The sequence below is a fragment of the Oreochromis aureus genome, linkage group 11 (assembly GCF_013358895.1).
Source record: "Oreochromis aureus strain Israel breed Guangdong linkage group 11, ZZ_aureus, whole genome shotgun sequence".
Classification (NCBI taxonomy): Eukaryota; Metazoa; Chordata; class Actinopteri; order Cichliformes; family Cichlidae; genus Oreochromis; species Oreochromis aureus.
Genome location: NC_052952.1, coordinates 38,966,217 through 38,993,390, shown reverse-complemented (window position 1 = coordinate 38,993,390; position 27,174 = coordinate 38,966,217). Strand labels below are relative to the sequence as shown.

The following is a 27,174-nucleotide window of genomic DNA, read 5'->3' as shown; positions in this document are numbered from 1 at the left end:
CACACACACACACACACACACACACACACACACACACACACACACACACACACACACACACACACACACACACACACACTTAGTCTTTTAACTTTTAAATTAAAAATAGAAATAATGACTGAAATGTTCAAGTTTATTTATTGTAGCAAAGACAAAAGAAGAAGGAAATGATAGGAAATATTTACAGGTATTGATCAGCTGGTATTGATTGGTCAAACCTCAGTGCAGCTAAACATTACAACCAGACAAGTGACCAATGAGCCACTACGGAGTCCTGAAAGGGTCAAACCTTTCAAAAGAAGATAGCTTAGTGTAGTTTGAATCCCGAGAAACAAACCAAGATAGGACAAAAACACTGACGCGTCACTCCTCCAAATTAAACTGAAACACACATGTTCCCATACAAAGAGAGACACTAAGGTAAGATGCCTCACTCTGCACCGCATCCAGATACTGTAGTGAGATATTAAAACAGGTGTAGGGAGAGGATGTCCCATTAAAGTGTTACAGAGAGGGAGACAGGCGACTCACTCTGCTTGATTAGTATCATACAAACATGCATAAAAATGTCACGTGAAATAAAAAAGAATCACTTTTGTTAAATTATACGGACATAAAAACAGACAGCACTGCAGACAGAGCACTAACTCAGTGATTACAGCACAGACAGGAGTGTATAGGGACGTCCCACTGAGCGAGATATAAAGTCAGTCAAATTTAGTGAGATTCAAAGATGCCTCAAAAGTTGCATCCTGATCATTTGGTATAAAACGCCGTTCAGTTTCCTGATTATAGACAGGAGTGTGGGATGAGGCCACGCCGCAGAAGCCGAGTGAGTGCCGCTCCTCTCACTTCTTGAAGAACTTCTTGTTGAGGAGGAAGATGAGGAGGTTCACATTGACTTTGGCCTTATTGAACATCTTCATCACAGCCACACCCTCATACTGCAGCTGCAGCAGGTCCTAACACACACACACACACACACACACACACACACACACACACACACGTTAAACTCGTATCACCTGGTTTATGTGGCCCAGTTCGACGTGGTCTGGCCTCGGTCCTACCTGGTATTTGAGCAGGAACTCCTCCATCTCCACGCCGAGAAATCGAGCTTTTACTTTGAAACTTCCTCTCTCGGGCCCGGCAGCAATCTCAAACATGACGTTCTTAAACCTGGAAACAGAGAGAACGTGAGCACGCGTCCTCGCCGCGTGTCATACATGTGCCGTCTGTGTGTTCCGCGCTCACTGCGTGACTGGCAGGTCTTCGATCTCCAGCAGAACGCCCTTCTCGTGCAGCCGGGTGGCGCTGTAGCTCAGAGCAGGAAGCTTGTTCCTCCCTTTGCCGTCTGCCACCTTCTGATTGGTCGATTTGCTGCAAGAACAAGCCAATCAGTGATGGACCTTACTGACAGGCCTATCGCCTCACTGACAGCATCGTGACGTGCACCTTCAGGACACAAGCGGTCTATGCACCTCTTTCCTGTTTCAGGAGCTGTTGGTGGATATTTAAGATCAGCTGATGGCAGGTCGGCGTGGATGCCGGCTCAGCTCGTGACGCCAACGCTCTTGGTGATGTTTGAACTTTTCATGCAAACATTCAGCTCGTACCTCAGCGAGCTTCTCTTCACTCAGATTTCGAACGCACAGTTTAAAGCTCTCGTATTCTGGCGCCTCTGATAGAGCTTCCTGTACCCGGGGCTCGTGGTCAACCTCGGCTCACCTGTTCCCGAATAACTTTATTTGTTTGTTGTACTTGAGTTTATCCCTTCTGTTGTTGATTGTGTGACAAACGTTTGTTCGTCCCACCCCAAAACCGACGTCACAGCTCTCGAGGTGAAAATGCCTGGTTCACACCACAGCCGTGTGATGTCACCACAGCCCCGCCCCATCACCATTCATTGCTGCGGTACTTCTAAACGTTTGGCGCCACCACGTCCGAGAACAGAAAGTTATATCTGATGCTAATGGCCTGAGATGAGAAAAACTAGGTCGTTACCCAAAAACACCTGCGTATGCATACCTGGCGGTGAGGTTGTCCAGACAGGAAGTGATGTAATGCCTGTAAAAGTCCACCTGCTCACTGTGGAAGCTGCTCTTAGCCTGCAGGCTGCTGAGAGTCTGATGGAGCTTCAGGAGCTCCGCCCCTCGGCGCTGGCGGTGGAGACGTTGCTGACGGATGTCCTGGTGGGGAAACGTGCAGTGACATCATAGTCAGGGATGTTTTCAAAAACATGCAGGCAACAGGCCACTGGTGCATTCTGGGTAAAGCAGTTTGCACACGTGCAGAGGAGGGAGGGAGCTTGCAGTCAGGATGTAGCGAAGGAGGACGCTGGAATAGGAGGAGATGGAGGCAGGTCTCGTTACCTTGGCGATCATCTGCAGGATCTGGTTTTCGCTGTCTGGCGGTTTCAGGGTGCCGAGTCCCTCCAGACGACGAAGACTCCTCAGGATCTTCCTCTTCTTCTCCTCCAGGCTCAGGTTGCCATTGGCGACCAGCGACTGGTTCCGCTTCATCTTCTCAGGAGTCCGAGCATCCTGCTGGGCGCGGCGCTGCATCAGCCAATCGTGACACACTTCCTGTTTGAAGAGATCAGATGACATGATTAGAGATGGGCCGATCTGATATTACGTATCGGTATCGGTCCGATACTGACCTAAAATACTGGATCGGATATCAGAGAGAAATAAAAAATGAAATCCGATCCATTAAATATCATAAAAGCACCTCACAAAACTTGCGACATGGCGTAACTCCACTCTTAACCTTAGCATGTCGGAGCAGTGTGCGTCACATGATAGAGCGCTGTGGCGTGCGAGACCTCTCAGCGGTCTGGTTAAAAGAGGAAACCAGCGGCTGAACAACAGCAGCACGTTTAAGCTTGATAAGCTGTTGTTAGAATGTATTTAATATTACTTTCTACACCAGGATCCTTTTCTACGTAGCTGACGGCTGGTAACTGTGCAGGGGCGGATCTAGCAAAGTTTAGCCAGGGGGGCTGATAGGGCATTAACAAGGAAAGGGGGCACAAAGACATACTTTTCTTTCGTATTCTCATGTCTAGCTTTTAATAAATAATTATCTGAATCTTACAACCAGGGAGGGAGGGAGAGAGAGAGAGAGAGAGAGAGAGAGAGAGAGAGAGAGAGAGAGAGAGAGAGAGTGAGAGAGAGTGAGAGAGAGAGAGAGAGAGAGAGAGAGAGAGAGAGAGAGAGAGAGAGAGAGAGAGAGAGAGAGAGAGAGAGAGAGAGAGAGAGAGAGAGAGAGAGAGAGTGAGAGAGAGAGAGAGAGAGAGAGAGAGAGAGAGAGAGAGAGAGAGAGATCTATAGATAGATACAGATATATAGATATCTATCTATTGATTTTAAGTTATTGTGTATCTGACGGACGAAAGCTAAACCAGTTCCACACCACTGAAGTTGCAGCATTTTTACAAACCAGTTCTGGTTCATCCGTTTCATTCAACGATCCGCTTTCGCCCTTCTCATTCTCCGTCGCCGCCATGCTTTTTCCACCATGTGCGTATGAAAACAAAGGCACTGCGCATGCGCGTTTTACCCATATTCTATCGCCATATTTCATTTTCTTATCGTTGCCCAACATTATACCGGTATTACCGTGAACGGTATGATATGGCCCAGCACTAGGTGGTTCCCTGTGTTTTTTTTGCTGGGAGTTTGCAACCCTAATAGTTAGGTTGTTTAATATTTCTGCTAAGTACTCTTTAAAACACCAGAATAAGGAGGATGGAGGATTTAAGTTTATTATATTGATCAGTTTTGCTGAACTATGAAATATTTTGGGTGCAGTGTATTACTTGCATACAGGTATAACAGAATAACTTTAGTTTTAAACAACAAAACAAAAAACGTTTTATTGATTATAAAATACACTATATCGGATTCATATCGGTATCGACAGATATCAAAATTTATGATATCGGTCATGAAACAGTGGTATCGTGCCATCTCTAGACATCATCAAGACTGCAGCGGGTGCCGGTCACTGACCAACCTATTAGTGCGAGTTTTACCTGGTCGCGTGACGGTGTCGTCCTTAGGACGTCACGCAGAGAGTCACCTGACTGCGTCCTGATGACGTCGATGATCAGCTGCTTGGTGCTGGAAAAAAACCCAAAACAACAACAACAACCCACAAATATTTTCTGTGAACACGGGGTTCTTCTTAATGTTCAGGTAAACAAACCCTGACAGACACTGAGCAGGTGAGGCTAATGGCTTAGAGGTGGGGCTACCTGAGCAGAAGTCCTCTGGCGTCCGGTTTGTCGTCGTCGAAGATGTCAAACTTGTTGGTCAGGGTCAGAGAGACCTCCATCTTGCTACTCTGAGAGTCTGATCCTGGATCAGCTGCGGACTCACCTGAAGGACAGAAAACAGTCAGACTCGGACCGGCTCAGACCAGATGGCGACAGCAGAGCATCGGTTGGCTGTACCCATGAGTTCCTGCAGGCCGGGAACCGGACCGAGATCCTTCAAAATCAGGCCGAGGGGGTCTGAGGGGTCCGGGCACAAAACCTCCTGATGCTCCAGCAGCAGCTGCAGAGAGACATGTGAGAGGTTCACGGGTTTATGTAGACCAGGTACAGGTGCGCATGCAGCGAAAAGATGACGGTACAGCTGGAGGCGGAGCTTCCCGACCTTGTGTGTGTTGAGCAGCTCGCTCACAGAGATGTAGATCACGGGTCTGTTCACGATCAGCAGCTCCGAGTACTCATCCATGCTGAATCTGTCCTCCGGTTCAGGAACGTCGCAGACGGACTGCAGGAACCTCCTGAGACACACAACACCGTCAGGAGAACCTCCACCTCCCCGACACCTCAGAACGGAGCGAGGTCACTGAAACCCACCTGAACCTGCTGTGAGTCTGGCTGATGTACTGGTTCAGGGCTCTGATGTGGTAGCCACTTCCATGGAAGTGTTTGTTGGCAGCGGCGTGCTGCAGCACGCGGGCAATGGAGCCCAAGATGTGGCGCTGTTCGGGCTGCAGAGCAGAGCCGGCCGAACGGTCCACCACATCGAAGCCGTCCGGGGCCACGATGGCCGGGTTCATGTAGCGGTAGTAGACCAGGTTACCAACAATCTGCGGGGAGTAGGGCAGACTCAGCGTTAGCGGTTCAATTCAGGTCACAGCGTCAGAGCCACGTGGTTCTGACTTCAAGACCCGCCGCTATACAGAGCACAAGCTTCACGTCGAGCAACCAATCAAATCTCAGCTCCGGCCTGCAAGCTGTGATTTATGTAGACCTCCTCACGCATCCTCCATCATCAGTCTGAGCTCACCTGAGTGCAGCGGGAGCAGAAATTCACGTGAAACACAGCCCACCTTCACCACCTGCAGCACAGGTGTCCAACTCCAGGTCTGGAGTCCTGCAGGTTTTAGATGCATCCTTGATCCAACACAGCTGCTTTAAATGACTAAATGACCTCCTTTACATGTCTTGAATTCTCCAGAGGCCTGGTAATGAACTAATCATGTGATTCAGGTGTGTTGATCTGTGTTCTTACCTTGTAGAGCTCGTCCTCACCGGCTTCAGGAAACTTTGCCTTTAGGGCGTCTCTGAGGACCTTGGCGGTGTAACGCAGACCATACCTGCGACAACACAGAAAACCGGTCAGCAAAGAAGAGACAGGTTACGCGAGGTGCGGCAGCAGGCAGAGACGTACGGCAGCTTGTGGAGGTTGGCGGTGATGGCTTTGAGGACTCGGTCCGTCAGGTTCTTCAGGTTGATGATGGAGATGTCGATGCGTCTCTGGACTTCAGGCTGAGCCAGAGCGTCTTCGGGAGAAACCTCATAGGGCAGTGAGCTGGGTGAGACAGGTGAGATGCACAACACAAGTGAGACACACAAGACAGGTGAGACGCACAACGCAGGAGAGGCGCGCTCTGACCTCTTGTGTCCGGTCTGCGTCTCGGTCTGATTTATCCAGGTCTTGTAGACGTCCACGGGGTCGGTCCTGATGCTGAGCGTGCGGTCCTGCAGGACGTCCTGTAGAGCCGGACCCAGCACCTCACGCAGGGCATTCTGACCACGAGCGTGGCGATAGAAGTTCACCAGCATCTTGATGATGGTGGGGTTTCCTGTGATCACGTCCTGAGGCTGCTCCACCTTCAGCCTGACATCACACACACAGGTAAGCAGTGACAACACGTTACAGCTCAGATACAGGTACAGTGACATCATCGTTACCTGATCTCATAGCAGAGCGCTTCTGTGAAGAGCTGCAGCAGCAGAAAGGCCTCGCGGCGGTCGGAGCCGTAGTTAAACAGACTGAACACCACCATCTCCATGAAGGAGGTGGAGCGACTCTGAGGCATCAGGAAGATCAGCTGAGCCAGGTAAAGGGGCTGTGTCTGCCACACACACACACACACACACACACACACACACACACACACACACACACACACACACACACACACACACACACACACACACACACACACACACACACACACACACACACACACACACACACACACACACACACACGTTATAACTGGCCTGCTGCAGATAAAAATGTAATCATCTGTTCCACTTGCAGTTGCTCAATATCACCACCAGGTGGAGCCCCTGCCTTATTGGTGAGGCAGAGATGACCGCACGAATCAGGCAGGTACAGTAATGTGTTGCCATGGACCTGCTCAGGTCAGCTCGAGGTAAGCGAGCAGCGGGCAGGTGTGCGTTTTACCTGCAGCAGGTAGAAGAGGTGCTGGTAGGCCTCCAGTCTCTCCCTCCTGTCTCGGCTCAGAGCCTTCAGGCCTTTACTCCTCTCCACGTCCATCATGTCTGACAGCTGCTCCTTGTTCTTCTTTGTCAGTTTCTTACAGTGAGACACCACTTCCTGTTCACAGACGGCACTTTGTTAACGAGGACAACGAGGAGCCAATCAGTGTGTGTCTGTGTGTGTGCATGTGCGTGTGTGTGGCGATGAGCTGAGGGGGCGGGGTCGTACCTGCAGCGTAGCGCGGTTGCGGACCAGCAGCCCGATCTTCAGGTCCATCAGGTCCAGGTCGGCCTCCAGCTGTCGGTTGAAGCGAATACTTCTCACCACCTCCTCCCTCAGACGCAGCAGCTCCGCCTCCTCTCTGATGTCACCATCCCCGAGGTCGAGGAGGTGAACAAACTTCCTGACCACAGATAGAGGGGGAGTGGCCGAGTGCACTAAAACAGGTGAGGGGGAAGAGGTCTTATTAATCAGTCATCGGTGACACAGCAGCCTGACCAATCAGAAGCGTCTGTGAACTCACCAAGCATCCTGTACTGCTCGCGAGCTCGGTTAGCTCTGAAGAAGGCCTGGATCTTTATGACAGCGCCCACCTGTGGACACAAACTGTTACTGTGGAAATAGGAGATTTTGTCTGATTGGCTGACACAGTTGTACACACCGTCCTAAGTACTGCATCAGGACCTCACAGGTGGATCTTGATTACCGAGACGCTGACAGTTCACCTGAGTTCATGAGTCATGTGAGAGTGACATCAGCAAAACTCACGTTACTCTAAACTAGAATGTAGTAACTATCACCCAATTAGTGTACTGAATATTGATTATAAGTTGTTCACATCCATTATCTCTAAGAGACTAGAAACAATATTACCTGGGTTAATACATAATGATCTAACGGGTTTCATCAAACAGGACAGGACAGGCCCAGGACAACATCAGAAAGGTTTTGCACATAATGAGGCAGGTCGATAAACAAAAATTAGAGACCTTAGTGTTAAGTCTAGATGCCGAAAAGGCATTTGATTCAGTGAGGTGGTCCTTTTTATGTAAGGTGCTTGAGAATTTTGGTTTTGATAAATCTGGAATTGATATTATTTCAGAGCTATACAATAAACCAACAGCTTAAATCAAAATAAGTGGAGACCTCACCGAACCATTTATATTGGAACGTGGGACACGACAGGGCTGCAATAGGGCTGCAATATTTCACCACTGCTTTTTGCTTGTTTATAGAACCATTAAGTCAGTGGATCAGGGACAGACAGGATATAACTGGAGTAAGAACGGCAGGAGGGGAAAATAAATTAGAACTATTTGCGGACGACTTACTATTAACAATATCCTATCCCTCACAGGCACTCCCCAAAATCATGGAAATGCTATCAGAGTACAGTAGCAAGTATTAACTTTAAACTATGAACCACCAGTTGAAATTAAGAATCGCTATAAATGGAAGTGGGATGCAGATAGCATTAGGTACCTAGGGGTGGTACTACATCGTGACTTCACCAAAATGTTCAATGCCAACTATGCCCCGCTAAACGAATCTATAAAATCAGATATACAAAGATGGAATACCACTGTGTTTCTAGACCTACCCTCCAGGATCGAATCAATTAGATTAAATTTTCTTCCCCGACTGCTGTATTTGTTTCAGTCTTTACTGACTGCCATACCACAAAAACAGTTTGTGGTATGGGATACGATGTTCTCAAAATACATCCGGAACGGGAAAAAAGCTAGAGTTAAATATAAAACCCTCCAACTAAAGAAAGAAAAAGGAGGTCGTGGGCTTCCTTGTCTACGAGAATAAATGGCCTGTGATAGGTTTGTAGCTTGAACCTATTCGCTGGAACGTTGAAGACAATGTAATTCCACAGCAAGCAAGACACGAAGTAGGCAAAGTTCTTTATGTTTCACGTGCACGGCTGAGAACTGAACAAACGCTGTTCCTTCACTTGACCCCAGTTGCTCTCGTCCGCTCTCCCGTAACACTGCTCTTTTATTGTGGTTACATGAATATGCATAGGTTCATTAACATATGACATCTTACATAGGTATGCATGTGAACAAAGAATACCCTGTGTGTGTGTGTGTGTGTGTGTGTGTGTGTGTGTGTGTGTGTGTGTGTGTGTGTGTGTGTGTGTGTGTGTGTGTGTGTGTGTGTGTGTGTGTGTGTGTGTGTGTGTGTGTGTGTGTGTGGGGTCAAAGCATGACCCCATATATGACTTCTCTAAACCTGCTGGCCTGGAAGTCCAGCAGTTCAGCTAAACAAAAGGCACTTAGACTACAACACGTTTATCCTACCATAAAACAATAAGACAAGGTACGACCTCTCCCATGCTCCTAAAATGTGGGTGTGAAAGTCAAAGAGCTCTGGAATGCACACAAAGCCTTTTACAGCCTACTAAAGATCACACATCCTATCACTACACAATCAATTATACACCTCTAAGCATATATGGGTGGATATTTCTAAGCATAAATGACAAACCTAACAGCCTGTATTTGTATAGCGCTTTTACTAGTCCCCAAGGACCCCAAAGTGCTTTACACGTTCAGTCATCCACACATTCACACACTGGTGATGGCAAGCTACATTGTAGCCACAGCCACCCTGGAGCACACTGACAGAGGCGAGGCTGCCGGACACTGGCGCCACCGGGCCCTCTGACCACCACCAGTAGGCAACGGGTGAAGTGTCTTGCCCAAGGACACAACAACCGAGACTGTCCGAGCCGGGGCTCGCACTGGCAACCTTCCGATTACAAGGCGAACACCCAACTCTTGAGCCACGATCGAATATTACTATGCAACTCAGTTAAGACCATTGATATGTCTCTGCTGTCTAGATTACACCGCCGGATGGAAAGATGTTGAAGGAACAATCGTTAAAGGAATACCAGTTACAGCTTTAATATCGAATATACAATTACAGAACAAAATACACATGGCAGACGAAACCATACTACAAATAATGATATCTGCTTGGAAAGAAGTAATAAGAATTTGTGGTTTGGAAAATGCCTCTAAGGTATTAAGATGGTGCGCATATGATTCAGATTTTACTCTGAATCGGTACGATAATAGATTCAAGAACTGGATTTCAAAAGGTATAACTAATTACTATTCATTTGTCCACAAGGAGGCATTTCAAAGCTTTGAATTCTTAAGGAGTAAACATGATTTAGGCGACTTCTTTAGATATCTACAGGTCAGGAATTATTTTAATCAAAACTTAGAAGTGAAACTAAACGATTTAAAATTTGTAGAAACATTTTTATCATTAACTAAATCTGGAGCGCAACGCAAAATTATTTCCAAACTATATAACAGCATCCTGCAGTGTAAAAACAACAGCACTGTCTATATTGCGTCTCATTTTATTTCTCTATCTGATAAGAAAACAATTCAATCAGATAGCTATTTATTGTGAATGAAATACAGTTACATTTTCAAGCACTTTTAAGCACCACATCTGAAATTCAAGCACTTTTCAAACCTTGAAAAGACGACATTAGAATTCAAGCATTTTCAAGGATTTCAAGCACCCGTACGAACCCTGATATTAAAGCGATGTGGGAAAAAGAAGGTAATCTGACAATTACAGAGGAGTGTTGGGGCCATGCATGCAAGATACAGTGGGCTACCACTGGGTCCAATGTTTGGCGTGAATTCTGCTGGAAAATCATCATGAAATTTTTCATCACCCGTGCTCAACAAAGACACCGGGGAACTGGTGACACTTGTTGGAGATGTGGGGGAGATGGAGCTAACCATTTCCGTATCTTTTGGGATTGCAAAGTTATTCGCCAGTACTGGTCTCTAATCCATGAACATCAAAGACAAACAAAAAAAATGCTTTTTCATTTCTTTTCCCTTTAACCTTTGAAACCATATTTTTGTGTAACACACCAGTGGATAAATTGAATTCTAATGATAGAAGACTTTTGTATATCCTACTGGCCGCGAGTAAAAAGCCTCTTACGAGGAGATGGCTTAAGCCCAAACCACCAACGATGGAAGACTGGATACATTCTGAACAAGAGATCTATACGATGGAAAAATTTTCTCTTAAACTTCAGAGGGACACCTTCTTCAGAATGGTCTAAATGGACAGAATATGTTAAGCCTGTGAGGTTATTTTTTATGAACCATGCTTTTTTTCCCCGTCAAAGCCCTGAGTTAAATTCCCATGTCAATATTAAGATGCTAACTTGCCTACCCTGGTACCCCCTTACCCAAAGTTTTTTTTTTCCCCTTTCTTTCGTTCTCTTTTTTCTCTTGATTTTTCTGTTTTTTTCCCTCTTTTTCTTCTCAATTACAAGTTTAAAAATGTGAAAGCAAAGACAGTGTAAAAAGTAATACTACTGTTATGTTCAATTGCTTTCTCAATAAAAGAGAATGTTAAAAACACAAAAAAACAAACTCACGTTACGTCTTAAGAAACTCAGCCGAGCGCAATATCGTCTCCTCGCCAACCACATCCTCGCAAACGCCTGGATCTGTTCACACAAGCAGACGACATAAATAACGCTCATCAGGTGAGCTGCACCTGCTAATCTAATCTCAGTCACATGATTAGGAACAGCAGCTGTTACCTTGACGACAGCTCTCCAGTTCATGTAAAGGAACTGCAGGCGCCGTCTGTAGACCCTCTGCTCGACGAACCTCCTCCAGTGAGACTGAACACAGAGCAGAGCACACCTGTGACACACCTGTAACTCCCCGTCGAGCCTCGGCTCTCCAAGGGGGCTCACGCTCACCTGGATGACAATGATGGCGGCCGTCTGATTCATGAGGAAGTGACGTCGTGCCGCCATCCGCCGTCTGATCAGGAAGCCTCGACAGAGCGCCTGCAGGCGAACGACGAGGGCCTCGCTGTTCCGCCACAGCACGCCGCGACTGTACTCGGCCGAAACGCTGCTAACCACTTCCTGCAGGGGGGGAAAGTGAAACGGCGAGCTGGTAGCCAATCGCAGATCAAACTTTCCAAGCACAGAAACACTGTTCCGGTTTAACAAGGAAGTGAGCAGGTGAGCCTCAGGTGTGTCTCACCTGTATGTCGTGGCGATCCAAGAATACGCTGTTGTGCACGAAGCCAGGGGGCCGCTCCCAGCTGCCCTCCAGTCTGCTCAGGTGGAAGAAATAAACGGAACCGTCTTGCAGGCGGACTCGAACCCAGGGACTGCGGTTATCTCCTGAACACACACACACACACACACACACGTGATTCTCTCTGTATATGCGCGCGCGTGCGTGCGTGCGTGCGTGCGTGCGTGCGTGCGTCACCTGTGCACATGCGGCGTGCCATCAGGGCGCTCAGCTCTCTCTGATATTCCGCAGCACAGTCAGGTAGAACTCTGTGAAGCTCCGCCTCCGGCAGAGACAGCACCCGCAGCGTCTGCTTCGCCCTGTTCTCCTTCACGGCCTGATTCACCGCGGCAACGGACAGACACACTGACGGACACACAATCAATAATCAATACACGGATCAATAATCAACACGCTGACAGGAAGTTCTGTCCTTCAGTCGTTTCTTCTCGTGCGACTCGGAGCGATGTTCACACCTGTCTCCAAGCACACCTTCAGTGATGTCACTGCTGAAAGCTAACAGGTAAAGATAAAGACGTTTCGCTCTTTGCGGTCCAGCCTCTGATCATTTCTAACCCACATGCTTAAACACTGAACAGGTGTGGTTACTTGTGCAGGTAAATGAATCTGTGACTCACACTTTAGAGCTCTCTGACTCTGCTGATTGGCCGTCCTCACGGCCTCCTGGATATCAGCCAACCACAGCTCGGCTCCCGGGTCTCTGCTCACCTGGTTGGACAGGAGGAGGACATGTGACTGAAAGTTTAAACCTCACCTGGATTCTACCTGCAGAGGGTCATGATCAAGACTAAAGTCACAGTTTCTGAGGGACTGTTGAGGTGATGGCTCGGTTACCTGAGCAGTTACACCTGAGCAGTTACCTGAGCTTTGATCTGCCTGGCTTGGCTCAGCAGGGTCAGGTACCTGCAGGCATCGACAGGTGAAACCTCGTCCACACCGCAGGAGGGCAGCAACAGGGAGGAGATAAGCCGCTGAGGATCTCCGCTCATCACGGCCTTGTTTATCAGGCCGACAGCCAGGAGCTCTGAGGGTCACAGGGGTCAGAGGTCGCAGGGTCAGCTCAACAGAATTCAAAGAAATTAATGTTTGTTGCTTATAATGACATCATTGTGTGTTTGTAACAATGTCATCGCGTTGTCGTACGCTGTTGTTCGTCCTGCGCCGAGCCGTTCGCAGCGGCGATTCCTTCCTGCAGCTGGTTCCAGGTAAGCAGGTCTCGGCCCACCTGTTGTTTCACACCAACCAGAGTCTCAAAGTACCTGTACGACAGTGACATCATCATTATCAGGGACGTCATTATCAACAGTGACATCATCGGCAGGTAAATGGGTAAGAGGCGGTACCTGTCAAGCAGTGCGGGGTCTACATCAGAGAGCCCTGCAGACAAACTGACCAATGAGGAGCTGAACTGCTGTAGGTGTCCCGCCTCCAGACCCTGATTGATGAGAACAACGGCTGATAGCATCTCCACGGCAACAAAGAGCTCCTCCTCCTGCAGTTCCCCCTGGAGGAGACAACAGGAAGTTCCAGTTGAATGACAGTGACGCCAGGGGCGGATCTAAAGAAGTTTTCTTAGGGTGGCAAAATCAAAGGTTTTTTTGGCAGGTGGTTACATGTGGTTAAAATGATTCAAATGCAGTAAGTATACACATTTTTCGTATAAATATAGTCTGTAACTTAATTATTTTCTGTAGCCGACATAATTAAACACTTTAGTGACATAAAACTTGAGTTTTGATTTTATGTACTGTATAACCTGTATAATAAATAAATATGGAGCCCAATAAGTATAAAAACCAGAAAGCTACACAACATGGGGCGGTTCATTTACAAACAAGTCTAACTTGAGTTTCACCCTTTTTTGTTAGAAAATAATCAAATTGTTACAGCTTAAATTACACACAATGTCAGAAATCTGCACTGTCATGAACAGAAATTGAAACCTAATTTTTCATGATTTGTTGGATTAACCCTCCAAAACATTACCGGCCATTTTTGACTCCCTTTGATTTTACATTTGTATTTCACCTTCAAATTTTGTCATTTCATTCTTTTCCCCCCGACTTTCTTTACAGATAAACCTCACGTGTCTGAATTTAGTTGTTTTTTCATTGACAAACTGTATTAATATTACTGATCTGAAATCACACACAAAAAACCTTAAAATCCTTGTAGCATCTTTTTTTTACTGTAAAAAAAAAAAAAAAAATACGGACATGTTGAGTAAGTTATTTTTATAACTTGAAATGCAAATATAAATTGTACATTTTGAAAACTTATGCACACATTTTGTAAACATATGCAACCATTTATCTAAAAATGCAGCCAATGCACCTGCCGGGTTTTTTTTTTTTTTTTTGTAGAACCATTTAAAAATATTACTATAACTAAAATGAGAGAATAATCAGGTCTTGCAATAAGCTGCCCCACAAATTATGTCTGCCAGTAAAAAGAAATTGTTTGTCCACCACAAGACAGGAGAACAGGAGGTACATCGGGGGCTTCCGGTTGGGCGTTGTAGCAAATGGCTGCTTGAAAGTTTCGGCTCCTTGCTGGTTGGAAATAATCCCCTTGGAAGAATATTCAGACACAAAGAACAGTATCTAAACTTGACATGGATGGGGATAAACAAAAAAAGACTAAAGGTAAATCAAGCTCGGGACGGGAAAGGGGAGAGTTAGTCGAGGAAACTTGCAGCGGAGAGGAGAATAATGGCGATGCTAAAGTGGAGGCGGCTAGCCGATTCATGCTAGCTATCCACGATGAGATTCGGGCTCTGAGGTCAGACCTTAAAAGTGAAATGAGTGAGTTTCGACTTTCTTTTCGCAATGATATGAAAAAGGAACTGAACGAGTTCAGAGGAGAAAGAAGGATGTCCGCTATGAAGGGAAAAGGATACTTTGACCAAGATTATCCCCCAGACATCCTTAAGAAAAGAAAGGCGTACGTGGGGATCCTGAGAGAGCTTAAAGCCAAAGGAATCCGCTTCCAAACGCCACATCCAGCTAAGCTGAGGGTGTTCTTCGACAGCGGCACCAAACTCTATGAGAATGCAACAGAGGCGGCCAATGATCTGAAGAAGAGAGGACTCGGTCAAATCCTTCTGCTCACCGGACCTGGAGTACCTGATGATTAAGTGCCGGCCATTCTGGCTACCGAGGGAATTTACAGCAGTGATTATTACGGCTGTTTACATTCCCCCACAAGCCGACACTGACCGAGCACTCAGGGAACTGTACAGCGCGATCAGCAGTGAGGAAACCGCACATCCAGAGGCGGCGTTTATCACGAACGGGGACTTTAACAAAGGAAACCTGAAGAAAGTTTCACCAAAACTCCACCAACACATCCATTTCAACACTCGTGGAGACCGGCTACTTGACCACTGCTACACCCCTTTCCGGGATGCGTACAAAGCCCTCCCCCGCGCCCCATTCGGCCAATCAGATCACCGCTCCATCCTGCTCCTGCCCGCCTACAGGCAGAAGCTGAAACAGGAAGCTCCAACCCTGAGGGCGGTGGACCGGTGGTCGGACCAATCGGAGTCTACGCTGCGGGACTGTTTTGATCACGCGGACTGGGAAATGTTTCACGTGGCTGCTAATGACATTGATGAGTACACGGACTCAGTCTGCGGATTTATCAGGAAATGCGTGGAAGATGTCGTCCCATCCAGAACAGTTAAATCTTTCCCAAATCAAAAACCCTGGATTAACGGAGATGTTCGCACGGTACTGACGGCACGGAGCACCGCTTTTGCCTCCGCGAACACATCGGACTACAAACATGCACATTACCAACTCCGGAAGACGATCAAAGCAGCCAAACGTGAGTACAGGGACAGGGTGGAGCAACAGTTTGACAACCCTCGGAGTATGTGGCAGGGACTAAACACAATCGCAGACTTTAGAGGGAAAACCAGCACACCGCAGACCACGGCCTCTCTGTGTGAGGATCTAAACGTATTCTACACTAGATTCCACACAGCGAACACCATGAGACCGGACAGTGTGCGCACCCTGGATGACGTCAGTGCGCACACTGTGTCTGAGGAGGATGTGCGGAAGTGCTTCAGGAAGGTGAACGCACGCAAAGCTACTGGTCCGGATGGGATTCCCGGCCGTGTCCTCAACTCATGCGCGGCTCAGCTGGCTGGAGTGTTTACACAAATCTTCAACCTTTCCCTCTCTCTGTCTGTAGTCCCAGCCTGCTTCAAAATGGCCACCATCGTCCCTGTACCCAAATCCTCCACCATCTCCTCATTGAATGACTGGCGACCCGTAGCCCTGACCCCCATCGTGAGCAAATGCTTCGAGAAGCTGGTCAGGGACTTCATCTGCTCTGCACTACCCGACTCACTGGACCCTCTACAGTTCGCATACCGCCACAACAGGTCCACTGATGATGCCATAGCCCTGACACTACATACTGCCCTGTCACACCTGGAGAAGAGAGACACGTATGTGAGAATACTGTTTGTAGATTACAGCTCAGCATTCAACACCATCGTTCCCTCGAAGCTGGACAGGAAACTGCAGGATCTAGGACTGAGCAGCACCGTCTGCAGCTGGATCCTTAACTTCCTGTCTGACAGACGCCAAGTAGTCAGGCTGGGCAGCATCACCTCATCCCCCATCACACTGAACACTGGTGCTCCACAGGGGTGTGTACTGAGCCCTCTCCTGTACTCACTCTACACCTACGACTGCACGGCCACTAGAAACTCCAACATCATTGTGAAGTTTGCGGACGACACTACAGTGGTGGGTCTTATCACCAACGGTGATGAGACGGCCTACAGGGAGGAGGTCAGCACCCTGACCCACTGGTGTCAAGACAACCATCTCACCCTCAACGTCGCAAAGACAAAGGAGTTGATAGTGGACTTCGGAGGTGCAGAGAAGTACACACCCCATCACCATCAACGGCGCCGCTGTGGAGAGAGTGAGCAGCTTCCGCTTCCTTGGTGTACATCTGGCTGAGGATCTTACGTGGTCAGTACACATAAACAAAACAGTGAAGAAGGCGCAGCAGCGCCTCTTCTTTCTCAGGAGGCTGAAAAGATTCGGCATGAGCCCCCGCATCCTCAGGACCTTCTATTGCTGTGCCATTGAGAGCATCCTCACTGGATGCATCACCACCTGGTACGGCAACAGCACCGCTTACAACCGCAAAAGCTCTCCAGAGAGTAGTGCGGTGTGCTGAACGGATAATTGGAGGTGAGCTTCCTCCTCCAGGACATCTACAGGAAGCGGTGCCTGAGAAAAGCGGGGAGGATCATCAAGGACTCCAGTCACCCCAGCCATAAACTCTTCAGACTACTTCCATCAGGAAGGAGGTTCTGCAGCATCCGGTCCCGAACCAGCAGACTGAGAGACAGCTTTTTCCACCAGGCCATCAGACTGCTGAACACGTCATAGACACCTCACCCTCACTACTTGAATTTCAACATTATGCACTCCACACTGTACATTAATGCCACTGTTTTGCACATGTCCAACTACCAACCTCTGTATATTTTATATATTCTGTTTACTCTATTTAATCTGTAAAATATGTACACACACACACACACACACACACACACACACACACACACACACACACACACACACACACACACACACACACACACACACACACACACACACACACACACACACACACACACACACACACACACACACACACACACACACACATAAAAAACCAAAAAAATTTAGTATACACATCCAGTAATGCATACACTCTTATATTGTACATGTATTTATTACACTCAGATTTAGCCATTCTTATATTTTGCTTGTTTTACGTTATTGTATTTTTGCACAACTCTGTTGCTTGTGAAGCTCGCACACAAGAATTTCATTCGCATGTACTGTACCAATGTACCTGCACATGTGACGTGACAATAAAAGTGATTTGATTTGATTTGACTCTGCCTGGATGATATCAAGAAATCAGGCTCCACGGCGCCGAAACGGCAGAGATTAGCAACGTGGCAGACAGCCGGCGCAGATCGCCGCAGACAGGCGGTGGACCAGCGGCAGATAAGAGAGAAGCTACGGAGCTTCCATCGGGCCCCACCGGGACCGTCCGACTCTTGTGAGTGAAATCAAGAGGGTCATCACGTCTCCACTGGAGCTTTAAAGTGAGGCATCCTGCTCGCATGCAGAGAGGAGGACTTAATATTACTCCTTAGTAAATCTACCAAGAATTTGAAAACTGTTTTGCTCAGGACTGTTTAAGCTGAATTCTATATTTAGGAAATAAATATTTTATTGTTACTATTTCTACCAGTTCATCAAGCGCTCCAATTATGAGCCTGCCTAAAGTGATTATTTTACTTTTATTTTCACCTGAGATGAATACACTTAGGCCAGTGGTTCTTAACCTTGTTGGAGGTACCGAACCCCACCAGTTTCATATGCGCATTCACTGAACCCCTCTTTAGTGAAAAATAAAATGGGATTTTTTCAAATTCAAGACATAGATATGTTTTTACTGGTGCACAAAATGAGCCGTGCATGTCACGGCGGAGGCTCTGCTGAACCCCTGAGACCGACTCACCGAACCCCGAGGGTTCGATCGAACCCAGGTTAAGAACCACTGACTTAGGCTTTGGAGTGCTCAAATGACACGTGTTCCAACACATGCTTACAGAACTGTGTTTGATTGATGTGTGGAGAGCCTCTCATCCAGGGATAAACAATTTACCTATTATTCTGCGTGCCATTCAGTATATACTCGAATTGACTACTTTTTATGTATAAATCAGACTGGCATAAGGTTGAGGATTGTAAAATAGGGGTCAGAGATTTATCTGATCATTCAGGTGTGTACCTAACCCTGCACCGTGCTAAACAATGGAAAAATACACTTTGGAGACTCAACACCAGTATTTTGAATGAGAAATCAGTACACACACACCAACAGGAATTTGAAACATATCTACAAAATAACGACAATGGTGAGGGGTCTCCAAATATTCTATGGGACGCAGCAAAAGTCGTCATTAGAGGTAAGGTTATGGCCCTCACAGCTCATCGGAAAAAAGAAAAACAGAAAAGACTTGAGAAGCTACAGGAGGAATTGAAATCATTAGAGACTAGACACACTGAACAAAAAGATCCCCAGATACTATCGAGAATAAATAAAATTAAACAAGATTTAAATGGCATTTATGATGAGGAAATTGAAAGAAAACTTAAATTTACTAAACAAAAGTATTATGAGATGGAGCCTAGGGCGATGAAGCTTCTTTCATGGAGGTTACGAAAATAACAGGAAAAGAACAGAATTCATAAAATCAGGAACCCTGAGTCACAAATTATCTGCAGTAAACTAGACGATATTCAACAGGCTTTTGAACAATATTACAAAGACCTATATACCCAACCTCCCATAGCAGAAATTACAATGATAGATGCCTTTCTAAATTCACCAGACCTACCATCTATAGGAGAATTACAAAACAAAAAACTGGCTGGCTGAAATAACGGCAGAAGAACTGCATAAAGCCTAAAGCATTTAGAACACAAGTAACACCAGTGCTGCTTAATTGCTTTAATCATACATTAAGAACAGGAGTAGCCCCACAATCTTGGAAAGAAGCAGTTATCTCAATTATCCCAAAAGAAGGCAAAGATAAAAAAAAGAATGCAGCTCATATAGGCCAATATCCCTCCTTAATGTGGACTAAATTATTTGCTTCAATATTATCTAAGAGACTGGAATCGATTTTTCCGGAGCTGATAGACTGAGATCAGACAGGTTTTGTTTCAAATAGACAGACTCAAGATAACTTAAGGAGAACATTACAAGTGATGAACCACATAACATCAGAAAATATTAGTGCAATGTTGATTAGCTTAGATGCCGAAAAGGCTTTTGATTCGGTGGGTTGGGAATATCTATTTAGGGTACTAGCAAGATTCGGATTCAAGGATGGCTTCATTAAATGTATTAAAGTGCTGTATTACTCCCCAACAGCCAGGATCAGGTTTAATGGACACCGGTCTCAAAATATTTGCTTGAAGAGAGGGACACGCCAGGGCTGTCCCTTGAGCTCGTCCCGCTTGTTTTGTGCATTGAGCCTCTGGCTCAGGCTATTAGAGAAAACTCTGAAATAAAAGGAATTATGATCAGAGGAGAAGAACATAAGACTTGTATGTTTGCGGATGATGTTCTACTTTTTATTACAAATCCTGAATCAAGCTTGTTCAAATTGATGGCCTTGCTAAAAGTCTATAATCAATATTCTGGCTATAAGCTAAATATTCAAAAAACTCAATCCCTTACATTCAATTATACACCTCTACCGGAAACTAAAAGAAATTTAACTTCAAATGGGACTCTCCACAATAAAATATTTGGGAGTAAACCTAACAAAAGACATGTCTAAACTTTATGAAAATAATTATGGCCCCATCAATAAAGAGATCAAATCTGACATGTCTCGGTGGTCTCTCCTCCCCCTAGATATGAGTAATAGGATAGAAATAATTAAAATGAACGTACTACCTCGAATTCTCTATCTCTTCCAGTCATTGCCCCTGGAGATACCCCAAAAACAATTTGACGAATGGGATAGATGGATCTCACGGTTCATCTGGAACAGCAGAAGACCGAGAGTCCAGTATAAAACGTTGCAGCTGAAAAAAGAGAAGGGAGGGAGAGCTTTGCCGTGCTTACAGGATTACTATTATGCCGCACAACTGAAACCCCTGGTAAACTGGTGTTCCCCAAATTATGAGGCTAAATGGAAAACCATGGAAATTACTTAATTAGACGTTCCATTACAGTCCCTCTTAGGAAATAAAAGCCAAGCTGAAAAGTTTTACAGAAGTTTGAATCAATTGACCCAGTTCTTCCTGAAACTATGGTTCAAGGTATTGAGGAAACTACAAATAGAAAAACAGGCTAGGATCTTGAATTGGATAGCTTATGATCCAGAATTTGAGCCCGCCAGGCTGGATGGGACCTTTAAACAGTGGACTCTGAGAGGAATTACTTCTTTCTGTTCACTGGCAACAAACGGGGGATTTCAAAGCTATAAAACTATTTCAGATACATTCGGATTGGAAAAGCATGACTTCTATAGATATCTGCAAGTTAGAGACTATTATAACAAGACGTTACTATTCAAAGAGGAAAACAAATACAACCTAATTTATATCTTTCATGATGCATACAAAAAAAAAAAAAAAAAAGGACTCTAAAAAGTTGGTCTCAAAAATATATGGAAGTATACAAGCCTCTAAAAACCACTCTACATTATATATCAAGCAAAAATGGGAGAGGGATTCAGGATCACAAATATCAGAGGAGAGCTGGATGGAAATGCAAATTCAAGGTCTTTGAGAGAGTTTGGTTGGAAAAATGTAGTGAGATTTTTTATCACTCCTAAATTAACAGCTCGGCAAACAGGCTTACAGAGTCAGGGCCTATGTTGGAGAGGTTGTGGTACCCCCATGGCAAACCATTTCCATGTCTTCTGGGCCTGCCCAAGAATCCAGCCCACTCACATCCCGGGCCATCTGACCTCAGGAATTCACATGACAAGGTGGGGCCAGGTTTCACAATGAGCTCACCCGAAACCCTGGCTGATTAGGTCCCACACCCGCTTTCACACCTTGGCTCATGTGATTAGAGGATCACCAGGGGGTCCTTTGTCCCTCTTTGGGGGTATACTCCCACTGGGTTTAAATCTGGGACTCTCGGCCATTTGACCTTAGAACTGAAGAAGCTTCTCGGATGAGAGGTGAAACGTCTTCAAGAAACTCAAAGAAGTCCAGAACGCTTTTCTTTGCAAATTCCTTTGAATAATTATTTATTGAAAAAACTTTTGGCTAGCAGCAGAAAGGCTATAACCTGAAGAAAGCTAAAGGCCAATCCTCCAACTCTGGCCCAGTGGCGTGGGATAGTGAAAGAAATTTTTGGAATGGAGAGGCTTACTTTTGTCCTTAGACTTGAGCTGGGGAAATTCAAGAAGCTCTGGAAAAAATGGATTGTGTACACCCTTTGTACGGAATAATTATAAATTACCATGATGTATGTAGATATTAATGTTGAGACTGTGTATGGCATCCATGCTGACCTAATGTTTTGTATTCTCATACTGTAAAGAAATAAATAAATAAAAAGTTAAAAAAAAAGAAAGAAAAAAAGAACAGGAGGTATATCACTCTGCTGGCTTTCTACCTGGTGACAGTGCAATCTGCCTTTGTGACATTCATTAGTGCCCTCACTGACACACAAAACAAAACAATGACTACACAACAGACTAACTACATAAGACAACACACTAACTATACACTCAACTCTAAACGTCACAAATCTCCCACATCTAAAAACTCTCTCTCACTCTCTCGCTGCCGTTACCGTCACTCCCAAAACTTTCCCCTTTTCCAAAACAACCAAACCCTACGTGACTTTTTTTTTTTTTTTTTTTTTTTTAAATTGGTCGACATGGTACATTTTTCCACCGATAGGGAAGAGGCTTTTTTTCTTTCTTGACTGTTTTCGTGCTGTCCTTAGAAGTTTTTTTTTTTTTTAAACAAAAAAACGTGACGACAGTATTTAGAAAAAAGCATGCCTTATATATATTTTTTATCATAACTCTGGATTTACTGGCCTGTAATTAAAATTAAAACGCGGTGTATACTTTGAAGACCAAACTTCAACAGGGACTGAAAGACTCAGCGTGGCTGCAGCTTGTTGCTATGTCAGCTTAAATCAGTCATGTGATTTGGAGGTGCAGCGTGTCCGTGGACCACAGAGGGTTAATAACACTCACCTTCATTTCATTTCCAGAGTGTAACAACCAACCACCTGTGTGAAATCTGAAATTCCCATGGTGTTGTTCATAATCTGCTCTGGCACAATCATAGACATCGCTTGCTACTGAAAACAAGAAAAAAGCCAGTCTGCGCTATGGGCTGAACCACTTGTTACTGGTGTAGGGGGGTAACACTATGCAATATATTCAGTATTATCATTTATATTCACTGTTAACTGTAACTACGCTCAAACTGTTAATACCATCTTATTTTAATAAACAGCATGTTTATCATGCTGTCATATGCAAAACTAGGGTGGCATTTGCCACCCTTCTACATCCGCCCCTGAGTGACGGTCACTCATCTCCAGGTAAACCCGCTGTTCCACCTGTGCCGTGGATACCTGTGCCGTCTGCCTCTGCAGCAGCTGCAGCTCTCGGTGATAAAATGTCGCCGCAAACGGAAACACTTCAGGAAGCTGGAGGTCAGAGGTCATCAGGCAGCTGACGGTGCGTCTGGGGTCATTTCCACGCAGTGCCGCATTAACGCTCCGGAGGGCCGCCTCCACTGAAACACACAAACACACACACATATATTGAGGAGAGGTCAGAGGTCAAAAGGTGAGCCTGGTTCGGGCATGGGCAGAAAACGACGTACTGTTTCTGGCGCTCTGAGCTTCCTGGTTGGCAGCGGTGACACCTTCCTGCAGCTCGTCATGCTCCAGAGGATCCACAGAGCCCTGATTCTGGGGTCAGAGGTCACAGAGAGGTCAGAGGTCACAGAGAGGTGAAAAAGAGGTCAGAGGCCGCACTTGTTAGTTTACCTGGGCCTTCTGCTGGCGGTCTGCGGTCAGCTGATCCAGGTACCAGGGCCCATTGTCAGTACGGAGGCCCCTAAGGGCCAAACACGGCAGCTGGAGTGCCGACAGCAAAGCGAGCTCGTCGACGGCGTCTAGAGCCTCGTCCACCTGCTCCACCGCCGCCCGCACTGACCCCCAAAGTGACATCATCGTTAGGTCATCAATACCAGCATTAATGCCATCAGAACAGGGGGAGGGGCTTATTTCTCACCATTGACGGCATTGATATTGTCCTGGATCTCCCTCTGAGTCAGATACTCCTCGTACATGTCTTTGTCCTCTCCCACAGCCTGCTGACATACACGCACGAGCACATGCACACGCACGCACACACGTCAACAGTCTGCTCACCTGAGTGGACGGACACAAATCTCTTTAACCAATCAAATTTTTACCCTGCCAGCAGCCCGTTCAGCCTTCCTTCTCCTCGCTTGTTGCAGCATCTCCTGGTAGATGCTCATCAGCACCTCCTGCAGGTCAGTGAGGAGAGCAGCAGGGTTCCTCAGAGCCGCCGCCGTCACACTCACGTCCCCTTGGTCCACGGCCTCATTAATGGCTACCACCGCCGCATGGACTGTTGGCAGAATGCAGGGTCAGTACCCCCAGCAGCCAATCAGAGTCTTTTCCTACCTGCAGCTTCCTCCTCTATCAACCAATCAGAGTCTGGTCCTACCTGCAGCCTCATCCACTGACAGCTCATTGGCCAGGATTCCTCCGATCTTGTTGAAGGCGGGCATCTGGATCCCGTATTTGTCGAGCTCCAGCTTCATATTGTTGATCTCTTCCTCTGAACAGAGTTACAGGTCAGCAAAACTGACTGTGATTGGTCCAAACATCTCAGCACCCACCCCCGGGTTTCTTAAACATTTTTCAAAGTCAAAGCCCCTTCCAAACCTTCCCAGCACCAACTTCTGTGAAAGTCAACTAAATCCAAACTAATCCCAAATTATTAGTTACCTATGTGGTGTTTACCTGTGAACTTGACTTTTCCATACAGGTCGTGAATCTGTGGAGCCAAACCAAGTCTGTACAAATACAGGCTGCAGAGAGACAGGTGAGCACAGGTGAGCACAGGTGAGCATAGGTGAGCACAGAGGATAGATGATCAGACGAGCAACGAGGCATACCTGAGCGCGTGGATGCAGTACACGGCTCTCGGCATGTTCTTCTTGTCATACACGTCGGTCGTTTCAGGATGGAAGATCTGGAAACAACAACAGGTGATCAGCCCAGCCTCAAACCAATCAGCTAATCAATACTCTGATCTGTCGATGTGTTCACTGACTGCTGGCAGCCCAAGCGCCGTCATGGCGTTCCTCCAGTGGTTGATGTTGTCAGTGTGGCGAAACTGAAGACCGACAGCCTGCAGGGATCAATACAGAGCTGATCATCGATTTGATCGGTAGCCCCGCCCCCCAAAGAGCGGTAGACCGATCAGACTGGTTCTAGCTGATGTGTGTTGTGACCTGGTATCGCAGCTGCTCCGGGTCGTAGATCTTCTTCAGAGGAACAGTGCTCGGAGCGAAGCGATGACCCAGTTTGGCGAGAATAACGCCGTTCCTCAGCGCCTCCTCCAGCTCCGTGGGAGCAGGAAGCTCCTCCCCCAGACACGCCTCCATCCACCTGAAGAAGAAACTGGTTCTGTTAACAAAAGTGAGCAAACACTTGAGGTGCTCCCGGTCCTGGTCACTGACCTCTTGGCCTCCTCCAGCCTGCACAGGTACTGATAGGCCACGTTCTGGATCCTCTGTTCGTCCATCTGCTCAGCGGTCAGACGCTCATCTGCAACACGCCGGGAAACATGACATCACACCCATGCCGCTCCTTTAACCCCAGATCAATATTGTGCTCTCAGTTTGTTTAAATTACGTTGAGACCATTTCTAACACTACATCAGATCAAACTATTGATTATGTTCCCGAAAGGTCGACTGTGTTCATCTGAAGTGGGAGAAACGTTTCACCCTCATCAGCTGACCAACGACGGGCTGTGAGGACAGTTCCTGGACCGTCGGTCCGTAGCCTGGTTTCAAATGTCCGGCTTATAAGGTTGGAAACCTGCAGTCAGCTAAGACTGAAGAAGTCACCTGATGATGATGATGGTGAAATGTTTCTCCCTCTGAAAACGCTTCAGATGAACAGATGCAACTTTTCCTTACCTGGATGATCGATCATGCATTTATTGCCCTTTATCAATGAATGTGATCAGCACCAAGTTACAGACAAAAACACATCATTAAAACCAGCTGGACTCCTGATGCTTCCCTCACACCTGAAAAAAATTCCAGCTCAAAGATTGTCTTCTCACAGGAAGTATGGAATATTCAGCTTCCTGCCATCATCAGTTTAAAGTCCCGTAGGTGATGAAGGTCAGCAGTGTTTCAAGGTCTCGGAGCTCCTTCAGGTGAGCTCGGGCTGATGATGATGGAGGATGTGACACACGTTTGATCCACAATCTTTGAATCGGTCTGAAGCAGCTGAAGCTCAGAAAGCAGTCAGTAATAATAATAATCAATGTAAACTCCGAGTCTTGCAAAGGCTGCTTTACTCTGATCCCAATCACAGAGGAGCCACAAGGGACCGTCCTCTCATACTATAAAGTTACAAACATAAGAAATAGCTCTAATATTCACAAACGGCTCAATTATAAATATCCAGAATATTACAGAGGTGAAATATATATAATTGATATTTAACGTGTGAAACTTTATTTCACATTGCTTCACTGGTTCAGCGTGTTGCTCTTATTGTCTTGGAGTGACTGTAAACACGTCATTTCACTAATAAAGTCTTCTGATGAGTTTGCAAACTTCGGTTTGTTTTCACACAGAGAAAAACTCCGATGTCAACAACAGTAACTGGACTGTTGGACAACACCAGAGTTTACGCGGCTCTGTGCTAGCCTGTACACACCTGTTGAAATTGTGCAGTACGTGGGGCTACGGGACTTCTTTTTTTTTTTTTAGCTCAAACCTGTGACATACACCTGGTTCTTGGTTCGGATCACCTTCACGCCAGAAACTAACCAGACCGAGAATGCCTCCTCCACAGGTTGTTTCACACCAGCGGCGTCCACCTGTACAGGTGAACCAGAACACCGCATGTGTGAAAACGCTTAGATCTTAGGCTGAGACCCGGATCATAAGGAGCCCACCTGGACAGGTGTCCATCCATCACCGGACCTGTGACAGATGACTCACCTGTCGTGGTTTTAATGATGTGGCTGATCGGTACAGCTCCTCTCAATAACCCCACAGACGCAGAAAATCACGGAGTGTGACACCGAGTTAATTTCATATTAATCTGATTGACCCTGCGGTCATTCCGGACTCTCTGACCGACACTCACAGCGGCCGTTCGCGGCTAAATCCGCCATGTTGTTCCCCCTCTCGGTGTCCCGGGTCTGTGGCGGATCGTTACGGGTGTCTCGGTGTCCCGGTCCGGGTCCTCTCGGAGCCTGAATGTGTCCCAAAGTCTCGGTAAAAACACAGAAACCACAGCGGAGCTCCAACCGTCCTCCGACTGTTTCCTGCTTGGAGTTTCAAAGCTCCCGCCGCTCTCTGATTGGTCGAGCCGTCATCCGTGCCTCCTATTGGCTAGAACCTCATCGCGGTGGATTGTGGTCTATGGAGTTCACTGTCGTAATAGCTGAATCGAAAACTGTCT

General features: G+C 46.5%; 1 protein-coding gene across 2 annotated transcripts; it reads right to left on the bottom strand.

The window, feature by feature from the left end:
• Window positions 1-119: 119 nt before the first annotated feature.
• On the bottom strand, window positions 120-27,042 carry iqgap3 (IQ motif containing GTPase activating protein 3). 2 transcript variants are annotated; one of them, XM_031749128.2, is made up of 38 exons: window positions 26,857-27,042; window positions 25,204-25,291; window positions 24,976-25,132; window positions 24,795-24,872; window positions 24,637-24,713; window positions 24,482-24,549; window positions 24,183-24,296; window positions 23,905-24,083; window positions 23,721-23,802; window positions 23,474-23,637; window positions 23,308-23,395; window positions 23,054-23,217; window positions 13,213-13,373; window positions 13,013-13,128; window positions 12,730-12,893; window positions 12,487-12,577; window positions 12,047-12,214; window positions 11,813-11,955; window positions 11,521-11,691; window positions 11,356-11,439; window positions 11,188-11,259; window positions 7,276-7,345; window positions 6,981-7,189; window positions 6,717-6,869; window positions 6,215-6,378; window positions 5,916-6,140; window positions 5,691-5,831; window positions 5,532-5,616; window positions 4,874-5,106; window positions 4,665-4,797; window positions 4,460-4,562; window positions 4,262-4,385; window positions 4,040-4,127; window positions 2,373-2,585; window positions 2,029-2,189; window positions 1,255-1,380; window positions 1,071-1,179; window positions 120-962 (listed from the first exon to the last, which is right to left on the bottom strand). In XM_031749128.2, exons 1-38 carry the CDS (start codon window positions 26,882-26,884, stop codon window positions 849-851), a joined length of 4,908 nt encoding a protein of 1,635 aa, XP_031604988.1. In that variant the 5' UTR covers window positions 26,885-27,042; the 3' UTR covers window positions 120-848. The 2 variants fall into 2 exon arrangements, with proteins under 2 accessions (XP_031604988.1, XP_031604997.1); XM_031749137.2 differs by having other exon boundaries at window positions 23,721-23,799.
• Window positions 27,043-27,174: the final 132 nt, after the last annotated feature.

Bases quoted from the DNA above. Each gene is read 5' to 3' on its own strand.
- iqgap3 (XM_031749128.2), bottom strand. From the start codon at position 26,884: ATGGCGGATTTAGCCGCGAACGGCCGCT. The intron at 11,692-11,812 runs GTGAGACACACC...CCCCCCCTGCAG, and splicing joins TGGATCGCCACGACATACAG to GAAGTGGTTAGCAGCGTTTC. The intron at 4,563-4,664 runs GTCGGGAAGCTC...GTCTCTCTGCAG, and splicing joins AGCTGCTCAACACACACAAG to CTGCTGCTGGAGCATCAGGA.